Raw genomic sequence first — 12,404 nt, forward strand, 5'->3', positions numbered from 1 at the left:
AATGTATCCAAGTCAGAGCAGGGGAACCAGGCCGCTATTGGCCGCATCGCGGCATGTAGCAGCCCCAGGGCTGCTGGGAACTGTTGTTCCCCACAGACCCTATTATGTGTAATGGCCGCCTTCTGAGTGCTCCACTGGGCATGCGCAATTGTTTAATGGCCGCCGCAACTCTCAGCAGCTAACTGCGCATGCGCGACTAAATGTGCATGCGCGCGCATCCAATATGGCGGCCCCGCGAGCTCCCGGCCCGCCTCACTAGCTGCCCCCCGCCCACTTCCCGACCATGGAGGTAAGAAGAGGGGAAACCGGAGGATCAGGAAAGTCAGGGGGAGCGGGCTACATCTATATAATTCACAAATCAAAATTGTGTTTTTTTTTTTAAGGTTTATAAATAAAGACCTTTGCAGCACCGAAGGGGTTAAAGGCACTACAAGTCCTCCAACGGTCTGAACCACCCAACTGAAACATAACCACGTGCTGGCTCTAGATCCGCTGCTACTCTCTTCCCCCCACCTGATTGGCTGCAGGCGAAGGCGTGAACACCTCTCCCATCCAACCACAAGCGCTTCCCATCTGTCTTTCCCTCCATGGCCGAGTCCCGGCGTGACGTCACGGCGGAGCTGGACTAATCACAGCCCCCCAGCAGCTGTTTGGATATGAAAGTAACCGTTGGGCTGTGGGGGGCGCGCTCACGCACGCGCACGGGCACAGCCTTAGCACCCCTCCTGCAGATAGAGCGGGTCTGTCTATCACACGGGCACACCCCCGCGGGGGGGGGATGGGGGGCAGCAGGGTGTGTGTTACGTCATGGGGGTAACAGATAGCGTGAGGGAGGAGGAGAGGTATCAGAGCGCAGGGCGAGCTGGGGGCAAGTAACCAAGAACATACCTTATATATATATCTCTCTACCTACATCCCGCAAGTATAACTCCTCTGTAATCATAACTACCCGCAGATATATATATACAGACCTCAAAACACACTTATATCAATAACGTAAGCATATATATTTATATATACACACATAGTATATAGAGCACATATATGTGAGTATACACACACACACACACATACACATAGTATATAGAGTACATATGTGAGTATATACACACACACACACACACAATATATATATAGCAGAGATCAGCAGCAGCAGTCTCCTCCTCCTCCTCCCCGTGTCTCGGGTATCAGATGGTTTTCCTCCTGTGATGGAGCCGGACACACACTGACCCCGCACTGCACCTGCTGCACTGTGTGTGTGTATCTATCTGTATACCGCGCCTATCACACTGTGTGTATATACACATACTCCCCCCCGCCCCCCGCAGCAGCGTGTATATATATATATATATATATATACAGTATGACAGATCCGGCGGTCCCCGGCGGCGGCGGCGGGATGCCGGAGGACGGGGAGCAGCAGCAGCAGGATGAGCCGGCGGTGGCGGGGGATCAGTGTCAGGAGGGTGAGCCGGGGGATACACATGACAAGGAGGAGGAGGAGGGGGAGCGGTGTGTACACGGAGGGGAGCACAGGACGGACAGCATGGAGAGCAGCGATACAGAGAGCAGCCCGAGCCCCACCTGCAAGATCTGCTTCCAGGGGCCCGAGCAGGTACTGACTATATATATATATATTACTCTGTGTGTGTGTGTGTGTGTGTGTGTATATATATATATTACTCTGTGTGTGTGTGTGTGTGTGTGTGTGTGTGTGTGTGTGTATATATATATATTACTCTGTGTGTGTGTGTATGTATATATATTTATATATATATATTACTCTGTGTGTGTGTATGTATGTATATATATATATATATATATATATATATATTACTCTGTGTGTGTGTGTGTGTGTATATATATATATTACTCTGTGTGTGTGTGTGTGTGTGTGTGTGTGTGTGTATATATATATATTACTCTGTGTGTGTGTGTATGTATATATATTACTCTGTGTGTGTGTATGTATGTATATATATATATATATATATATATATATATATATATATATATATATTACTCTGTGTGTGTGTATATATATATATAACTCTGTGTGTGTGTGTGTGTGTGTGTGTGTGTGTGTATATATATATATATATATAGCCCCCCTTTCCCCAAGATCTGTTCCCAGGGGCCCGAGCAGGTACTGACTATATATATTACTCCTTGTGTGTGTATGTATGTGTATATATACAGTGTATATAAATATATATATATATATATATATATATATATACACACACACACACACACACACACACACACACACACACACACACACACACACCTGTCTGGGCCCCTGGAAGCAGATCTTGTGGGAAAGGGGGTATATATATCTATAGATATATATACCCCCTTTCCCCCAAGATCTGCTTCCAGGGGCCCAGACAGGTGTGTGTATACTGTATATATATATATATATATATATATATTTATATATACTGTACGCACACACCTGCAGGATTTGCTTCTATGGACAGGTAAGCAGACACAGTAATCATCGCCATAAGTATATAGTGATTACATGCACCCTGACCGGTGTACTGTATGTATGAGTGAACACACCCCTGGTGCGGGGGTGTGATTAGCCGCCTCCGGGGTGAGGGATTTGCTGATCAGCACCAGGGACAGTTCCCCTTAGCAGTCTCTCCGAGATAACACAGGACAGGAGGATACAGCAACTTCATACAGCACAGGAGGGTGGCAGAGGCACCCAAGAAACATCACCACGTACTCAGTGACACAGGGAAGGGACGCTTCCCCCGCTAGTCTCAGTGACACAGGGAAGGGACGCTTCCCCCCCTAGTCTCAGTGACACAGGGAAAGGACGCTTCCCCCCTAGTCTCAGTGACACAGGGAAAGGACGCTTCCCCCCTAGTTTCTGTGACACAGGGAAAGGACGCTTCCCCCCTAGTCTCAGTGACACAGGGAAGGGACGCTTCCCCCCTAGTCTCAGTGACACAGGGAAGGGACGCTTCCCCCCCTAGTCTCAGTGACACAGGGAAAGGACGCTTCCCCCCTAGTCTCAGTGACACAGGGAAAGGACGCTTCCCCCCTAGTTTCTGTGACACAGGGAAGGGACGCTTCCCCCCTAGTCTCAGTGACACAGGGAAAGGACGCTTCCCCCCTAGTTTCTGTGACACAGGGAAGGGACGCTTCCCCCCTAGTCTCAGTGACACAGGGAAGGGACGCTTCCCCCCTAGTCTCAGTGACACAGGGAAGGGACGCTTCCCCCCTAGTCTCAGTGACACAGGGAAGGGACGCTTCCCCCCTAGTCTCAGTGACACAGGGAAGGGACGCTTCCCCCCTAGTTTCTGTGACACAGGGAAGGGACGCTTCCCCCCTAGTCTCAGTGACACAGGGAAGGGACGCTTCCCCCCTAGTCTCAGTGACACAGGGAAGGGACGCTTCCCCCCTAGTCTCAGTGATACAGGGAAGGGACGCTTCCCCCCTAGTCTCAGTGACACAGGGAAGGGACGCTTCCCCCCTAGTCTCAGTGACACAGGGAAGGGACGCTTCCCCCCTAGTCTCAGTGACACAGGGAAGGGACGCTTCCCCCCTAGTTTCTGTGACACAGGGAAGGGACGCTTCCCCCCTAGTCTCAGTGACACAGGGAAGGGACGCTTTCCCCCTAGTTTCTGTGACACAGGGAAGGGACGCTTCCCCCCTAGTCTCAGTGACACAGGGAAGGGACGCTTTCCCCCTAGTCTCAGTGACACAGGGAAGGGACGCTTCCCCCCTAGTCTCAGTGACACAGGGAAGGGACGCTTCCCCCCTAGTTTTTGTGACACAGGGAAGGGACGCTTTGTTGGGTAGAAGTGATGCAGTCATTATTGCTGCGGATTTAGTCCCATTTCCACCAGTGCAGGTTTAATAAACAGAGTACAGGCATACCCCGCATTAACGTACGCAATGGGACCGGAGCATGTATGTAAAGTGAAAATGTACTTAAACTGAAGCACTACCTTTTCCCACTTATCGATGCATGTACTGTAATCTGCAATCGTCATATACGTGCATAACTGATGTAAATAACGCATTTGTAACAGGCTCTATAGTCTCCCCGCTTGCGCGCAGCTTCGGTACAGGTAGGGAGCCGGTATTGCTGTTCAGGACGTGCTGACAGGCGCATGCGTGAGCTGCTGTTTTCCTATTGAGCAATATGTACTTACTCGCGAGTGTACTTAAAGTGAGTGTCCTTAAAGCGGGGTATGCCTGTATGAAGTCTTCTTCTCACAGGGAATATATTTGTGTTAATGCTCCTGCTTTTCATTTACTTTTTGGTTATTACGCCTTTCCCATTCTCAGGTCTGATTGGGACTTTGTGTTCAGGACTGTTTTGGGTTTGCCGTGTGAGTCATCACTTTTTTAAAAAACTTGATTAAGTCTATAAAAATAGTTGTCAGTTTTTCTAAGAGTTATTTTTTTGTATGTTGCTGTTTGCTTTGTAATTGTGATTCATATAATTTGCTGCATCATACGCAGGAAAACTGACGTTCCATGGAGAATAAAACACATCTTTTGTTATAAATATAGAAACAATACAGAGAAGTCTGTATTGCGTAGACATAAAAGGGTTATTAAAACTAACACTAAAATTATTTTGTACATTATTGCATCATGGATTATTCCTTTAAAGGTTGTAACAATTAAGATTTCAAGAACATTACAGGAAATTAATGGACTAATACACCTATTCAGCACTTTTGAATTGATATAATACACATTTAATTAATATCAATACTGTATTAATCATCAATATCAGTTGTAACCAATAGCCATATGAATCATTACTTTCAATGAGAGACAATGACAGGCATAATTTGCTCGTGCACATGAAACCTAAAATATACAAGTAAAATATATTTGAAGGGCTACAGCATAACATAACATAATGATCCTTTGCAGAAATTAAAAAGGCCTCGCTGAATGGTTTTACAGGTATAAGATGAAATAATGTACATTTGAATACAATATTTCACGGTTAACAGCTTAATTCACTGATGTTAGCTGTATTGCCAAATGTATATGGTAGGAGCCTCAGGCATTCAATCCCTCAAACTGGGGTTTTAATCGCTAGGTAATTTTCTGTTCTTCAGGGATTATTATTGTTGTGAAATAAACTTGTTTTAATTTGTTTTTAATTTAATGCTATCATTTATTTAAATTTTACGTTTTATGTTTACTTTCTACGATTACACTGCTGTGCATTTCAATGACATTAATGCCCAGAATTCGGACCAGGTTGTTTTTTAAATGTCCTACAGCTATAGGTTCTATAGGTGAACTATAATTAGAGATAAAAGTTGACAGACTTTGTTTATGACAACTAGTCTCTTATGTTCTATTTGTGAACATTTTTTGGGAAAGTTAGTTTTAAGAGAGCAGACAAAATAGATTATTGGCTCAGTTATAAAGTGCCCAAGAAGATCCTTGTTATTTTTATCTCTGCTGAAATTAAAGTTCAAGACTGAAACATTGGTAATGATTAGGCATTAGCGTAATGCATTTTGCAGTCTACCAAGATTTATCCTCTGGAAATTAGATTTTTAACCTGGAATGTATCCCAATGTCTTTGATGAAGTTAAACAGAATGACTGGACATTTTTGTTTGTTGTATTAGCTTCAAGCTTTGTCTGGCACTTTATAATCTTAATACAAAACATATTTAGGATTCAAGTCATTATTTGTAAGGGGTATTTTGTTGTAGGTGGTACACAGAAATAGATGGATGAGTAGAATTACATTGTAGAGTCCATATATAACCATATGTTTGCAGCAGGGTGAACCTGTTTTACTATTTCAATAGTATCACCAACTAGAGTTCTTACAAACAGTCCACACAATCAGTGGCGTTTGGTTTGGCTTTGGAATATCCTACTTTTCCATTATTTGTTGGTGTGGTTGAAGTGTGTGTATTACTGTATGTGGATAATGCATAGGGTTGTATTGAGCCTTAAACAGTGTGCCCTCTACCTAATACTATGAGAAGCACGTTAACATTAATGTCAGTGGAAGTTAATGCATTTTCAACTGTGTTACCCTGCTTCTCACTATTTCATATCAGAGCCTGTAAAGGTACTGAGAGTTCACCGTATCACGACAAGCAAGCATGACATCAATTTGATTGTTATTAAGTTTTTAGAATTGGTGAAGATACTTTGTGTATACTCATTTAAAGATGCAGGTTTAAAATGTGGATACATGTCGTTTAAAAGTGCTCACAGACCATTTTTGAACATTAAGAGACAAGTTGGTAAACTGGAGTTGTCAAATTACTCTCAGTCACTGAAAGCAATTTGGCAATTATTTTATTGAGCAACAACCGCAAATATTTAAAGTGGGAAACAGAAACATAAAAAAAACAAGGTCTGAACATCATTGTGCTGTGTCTTCATGTTTTCTGGGCATTTGATACATGGCTTTAAAGTGGTGAGTGACATTAGTCCCTTTGGTGCCCTGACGTACAGTGTACGTGAAGAAAGGTCCCACCCCAGAGATCTTTATGACGTACGCTGTATGTCATTGTCCTTTGCTCATTGTTTTAGGGGCTGTATGCGATTGGCGCTCCACCATTGAAAGGAACAGGAAAATCTAGTTACAGGCAGTCCTCGTTTTACAACGCTTCGTTTTACAACGAATGGCTCATCCAACGCTATGCAATGCATACCCATATTAATTTTTACAACGCCAAAACGGCTTATCCAACGCTCTTACGACGCTTTGCAAAGTTGTTTATGTGTATATAATATATATATTATATAATATTATATTATACTATATAATATATTTTATTATATTATATACAGTATTATGTGATATTATATATATAATATATATAATACAGTACTAGCTGAGAGACCCGGCGTTGCCCGGGATGTAATGTTCCTGCTCTCCTCTCTCTCTTTTTCCCTGTCTGCCCTCTCCCTCTGCCCGCTCTCTCTTTCCCTGTCTCCCCCATCTCTCTCTCTCTTCCCCCGTCTCCCCCCTCTCTCTTCCCGTCTCCCCCCTGTCTGTTTGTCCCCCGTTCCCATCAATCCAGCTCCCCCCCCCTTTACAGGTCCGGTCCCTGCCCCCCATTTACCAGTCCGGTCCCCCGACCCCTTTCCAGGTGGGTGTACGCGCGCGTCACTCGGTGGGTGTACGCGCGCGTCACTCGGTGGGTGTGCGCGCGTCAGTCGGTGGGTGTGCGCGTGCGTCAGTCGGTGGGTGTGCGCGAGCGTCACTCGTGGGTGTACGCGCGCGTCAGTCGGTGGGTGTGCGCGCGCGGCAGTCGGTGGGTGTGCGCGCGTGTCAGTCGGTGGGTGTACGCGCGCGTCACTCGGTGGGTGTGCGCGCGCGTCAGTCGGTGGGTTTGCGCGCGCGTCAGTCGGTGGGTGTACGCGCGCGTCACTCGGTGGGTGTGCGCGCGCGTCAGTCGGTGGGTGTGCGCGCGTCAGTCGGTGGGTGTGCGCGCGCGTCAGTCGGTGGGTGTGCGCGCGTGTCAGTCGGTGGGTGTGCGCGCGCACACACTTCATGGCTCACAAATTTGTGCAGGGGCAAGAAATGGCGCAGCGCAGGAGACACGCGGCCGCCCCAGCGCGAGCATACTCTCCCCCGGTGCCACCCACCCCAAACACACCACCACAGCCCTCCTGCTGTGCTGGAGGCTACACCGCGTGGGGAACCTGCGCACCCGCCCCCCGATTACGGCCGGAGCCCCCACCCCAACCGCCAGCCAACAGTAGCCGGACCACTGGGGGCGAAGGCAGCACCACCGCGCGGGAGACACGCGCTCCCGGCCGAGCACACTGTCCCTGGCGCCAAACCACCACCGACCATCTGCTGTGATGGAGGCGGCAGTGCGCGGGCAATGCGCGCCCCCGATCCGTCGAGCGGGAGGGGATCAAGCGGTCGCACCAACGGCTCCTAGAGATCACACTCTCCCCCAGGCATCAACCGCGCAGGCCCAACCGGACAACGGGACTCCGGGTAAGGGACCCCTCAGCTGACGGGGGAGAGTGACGGGTGTGTGTGTGTGTGTCACTGTGTGTCTGTGTGTCACTGTGTGTGTGTCACTGTGTGTGTCAGTGTGTGTGTGTGTGTCACTGTGTGTGTGTCACTGTGTGTGTGTCCCTGTGTGTGTGTCCCTGTGTGTCCTTTGGCCCGTCACTCCGCCTCAGGCCAATGAGGGGTGTGCGGGGGCGGGCGGGCCAAGGGACCAATGAGATTTCCCCTAGGGACACCGGACATCCAGACAGGCATACAGTGCTTTCACTAATATAGTATAAGATATACACTATATAATTTATGTGTGTGCTGCAAATCTTATTGCCTGTGTCAAATATTTGGTGTATTTTAGTGTTAAAAAACCTTCAGGAACGGAACCTTTCATTTAGACAGTGTTCCTATGGGAAAAAGTGTTTCGCTTTAAGACGTTTCACTATCCAACACCATTTTGAGTAACGCATTGTGTCAGATAACCGAGGACTGCCTGTACATATATTTATCATTACAGGCAGTCATCGGTCATCCAACGGAATCTGTTCTGGAAGTAGCGTTGGATAGTGAAACTGTTGTAAAATGAGTACCATGTTAATCAGTGGCGGTAAGCATTGAATAACGCATTCAGGCGTCGGATAACGCATTCTGGCATCGAAAAACGGCCCTTAGGGTTGCATTTTAAAGCGTTCGATATGCCATTCGTTGTAAAGTGAAACGTTGGATAACGAGGACTACGTGTATTTGATTAACAGTTTTTGTTTGTTTTTTTAAATTACATCAGAAGAGCTTACGTGTGATACTGGTTGTTGATACTGGAGCTTCTGGTGAGATCTATTCTACATAGTGCTGCATACTGGATGTTTATTGCAAACATTCCTTCCCAGATACAAAACAATGGTTATCAGAGAAAAAGATGATGAAAGAGTTTGACTCACTAAATTAGTCCTTAAGGCGGCAATCCAAGTGGGAGATTTCCTTTGTGATTTATATTCTTTTCAACATAGGATTGAAGCAGGGGGTTTCTGGAACGGAACACCATTAATTTCCGCTTTGGGAACCCCCTGCTTCCCGAGATACTTACCCCCATAGGGGTTGCCGCTAGGTGCTCTGCTCATCTAACAGGGATCACGTAATGGCCAATTCTCAAAGCTCCAACACACTACAGACCAATAGGTAGCGGCTTCGCTGGAGCTGAAAATAATGGGGTTCGCAAAAAATAAATAGCCCGCTTGGATTGCTCCTTTAATAAACCTTTTGTCATTTGTTGATTCTATAAACTCCAAAGCAGCCGATCACAGGAACGTTCTATTGCCTTGAATGGAGTTTTTGCTTTGGAGGAGACAGAGAGAGAACTGAGATATATGCTTTTTGAGTCCAGGTGCCTCGCCACGTGTTGTGTGAAAGTGAGTTTGAGAGGATATCGATAGCACTTGGGATTCTAGTAAATGTGTACTCTCTCCTGTAAAGCGCAGCAGTGCTAACTTAACATGCTGCTAACCCTATGCTAATGAGATCAATAACTCCTGCTGTTCTTGCATATAATTAGCTTTGTGGATTTGCGTTAACTTCAGGAAACACAACTTCTGTGACTGATTTTGATAACATAACTTTATGAGCCCTGAGTTAACAGAGCTTTGTGGATCTCTGCCAAAGAGTTCTATTAGTAACTGGAGTTTTGCTAAATGAATATATAATAAAGTAATCAATTCACAATAATACTGACCAATATAAAATAATTCTCACACCACCCCAAAAAATCTTCTGGATGAAATACTATAAAATTAAAGTAACTCATGTGCTATTTAAACTTTAATTGACCTAAATAGAACAGTTCACTGACATAAAGTATCTGTCTCTTTGTGATCTGCTCTCAATGTCTTGGCTCTAATTTCAATAGCATTCTCAAATTAAATGACGGGTTCCAGATACTCTGATGACTGCAAATTTCACAGGCAGTGTTCACAATGTAAATTAAGGGATGTGTTACTCTTAATTACGTGGGTCACTGTGTTTTTATTTTCAGCTTCTGTTAAATTGCTACAGTTTCTGCTTTCTGTAAATTATAGACTTGTTGCATGCCTTGCATTGTCGCAGGTTAGATCACTCTTAATCTCATGTGCAGCCATAAAGAACAGATATTATATGCTGTTTAAGGTGGTGGTGAATAAGCAAAAACAAAAACAGTTCCTTTATTTTGTAATTGAATTATCCGGTTGAATGCTATACTCAGTGGCAGGGCTTCCATCAGGGAGAGAGCTGTTCTGGGCCCGACAGACAGGCCTCTTCCTCTTTCCCGGGAGAAAAAAGCAAGAAGCAGATGGGCCTTCTCCCTTCCTCGTCAGCCTCCATGTCCCCGCACCATGATGAACAAGCTGTCAACACCCCCAGCGCATTCACTTGGGGACCTGGCTTCCATTTGTGTCTCGGACCCTGTACAAGCTAGTGGCAGGCCTGCTCATTCATGTTCTAGCTTTTCATTAAATAAAGCACTTTACCTTGCGATAACTGTGAAATTAGGAAAGAGTCACACTATTTGCCTAACCATTCTTTTTTTGATAGAGTAGTGAGCTGTTTATAGATAATGATGCCTAGTAGATTTGTGACACTGTACAGTACAGGCATACACCACATTAACGTACGCAATGGGTACAGAGCATGTAAGTAAAGCGAAAATGTACTTAAAGTGAAGCCCTACCTTTTTGCCACTTATCGATGCACGTACTGTACTGCAATCGTCTTCAACGTGCATAACTGATGTAAATAACACATTTGTAACAGGCGCTAGAGTCTCCCCGCTTGCGCACAGCTTCGGTACAGGTAGGGAGCCGGTATTGCTGTTCAGGACGTGCTGACAGGCTCAAGCGCGAACTGCCGTTTGCCTATTGGTCAATATGTCCTTACTCGCGAGCGTACTTAAAGTGAGTGTCCTTAAACCGGGTTATGCCTGTACACACTGTTAATAGAATATGTTGTATTTTGAAGATAGACAACTCCCTGTTAAATGTAGCATTGATATAAAATATACTGTTCAATGACTTGAGAATCATTAGAGGATTGTGTTGTATTTGTGACATCTGAAAGGTTAGAGAGGCTCCTACTATTTCTAAAACGAGACAGGATTGTCTTATATATTTTAGTATTGCAGTGTAAAGCATCAGGTAAAGAATAAAGCAGCAAGATCACAGGTGTGTGTGATATCCCCTCCCCACCCCATCGCCCAAAAAGCATCATTCACAGGGATTAGTGAGGATTTGTAATATGACAAGAGCATTTTGGTGTCACAAATGTTATCACAAAACCACTTTCAGATTATTTGGCTGGAACCAAGGATATCTTATTTCATTGCATATTTTGAGGTTACACAGTCAATAATAATAATACTGTTATACGTGTCCCTGACCTTTGAACTTGTAGTCTCATGTTGGTCACTTGCTCCAGATCAAATGCAGCGTTTTACTACTAGACTCATTCTCCTTTATAGTTACATTTAGAATGACATGTTATGTCCATTTTCATAGCTATACAATTGGCATTTTGAAGCTCCATTCTAAAAAGAGTGTGCTTATAAGAACTTAACAAGTCTAATAAAATAGCACCCTTCTGCACTTAATATAGCGAGAAACTGTTGACTTATACAGTACCAAACGATGCATTAACGTGCAGTTGTATGGACATTATTGTATGGTTAGCCACTTGTTAATGGATTCTCACCATTTTGAATAAGTGCCTTAGAGAGCTGGCTTTTTCTATAGATCCACTGATGCAGTAATCATTTCCATGTTAGTGTGTATGTTCCCGAATCTGATTTTAAGCTTGAGGCTGACTATTATTTAATTTGGTATTGATTTTTTGTTTTCACATCGCACATATAAAAATCAATTCTATAAAGCATTTTTTTTTAAAATGGCCAACACATTGGTATTGTATTACATTCTTTTTATTTCTTATCATATCTCTCAGGTGATTTGTTTTCTTCTTTTCTAACATACTTCACTAATATTTCTTCTCCTTACTTAATACATTTGCATACTATCATTGCTTAAAATATGAGATAAGTACTGCATTTGTTTTGAGTTGTGTGTTGTCCTATGGCAGGTAGAACAGTGGGTTAAAAACATTTGAAAAACCACAGCTCCATTTTTTATTGAAAGCAGCATCCCATGTCACTTCAGCCCCGGGACCCCCTGCTTCATGATATACATACCTGCCAGGGTGCTGCCAGTTGAAGCTCCCGTTGCATGCGGGCCAATAGGAAGTTGTAACAGATGACATTGCGATTTCCTACTGGCCTCCGTGGTGTGGGAGTTTTAAGCCTCCGTTGTTCACCTAAGGCCCGGGCCATAGAGGTGTGGGGAGAGCGGAGGCGCGCTAACGCAGAGGCTCGCCTGCTTCAGTCAGCGCGATTGCACGGACTTGCA

At 44.9% G+C, this 12,404-nt stretch overlaps 1 protein-coding gene across 2 annotated transcripts in view; it reads left to right on the forward strand.

Annotated features, from left to right (window-relative positions):
- The first annotated feature begins 694 nt into the window (after positions 1 to 694).
- The window catches only part of MARCHF11 (membrane associated ring-CH-type finger 11), a 70,440-nt gene continuing 58,730 nt past the window's right edge, over positions 695 to 12,404 (forward strand). Inside the window, exon 1 of one of the 2 annotated variants that reach the window (XM_075585928.1) lies at positions 695 to 1,615. In XM_075585928.1, coding sequence (XP_075442043.1) covers positions 1,364 to 1,615 — 252 coding nt within the window. In that variant the 5' untranslated portion in view covers positions 695 to 1,363. The remainder of the gene's footprint in view (positions 1,616 to 12,404) is intronic. The other variant, XM_075585929.1, reaches the window with a different exon arrangement.

The sequence above is a fragment of the Ascaphus truei genome, chromosome 2 (genome assembly GCF_040206685.1).
Source record: "Ascaphus truei isolate aAscTru1 chromosome 2, aAscTru1.hap1, whole genome shotgun sequence".
In the NCBI taxonomy this organism is placed as follows: domain Eukaryota; kingdom Metazoa; phylum Chordata; class Amphibia; order Anura; family Ascaphidae; genus Ascaphus; species Ascaphus truei.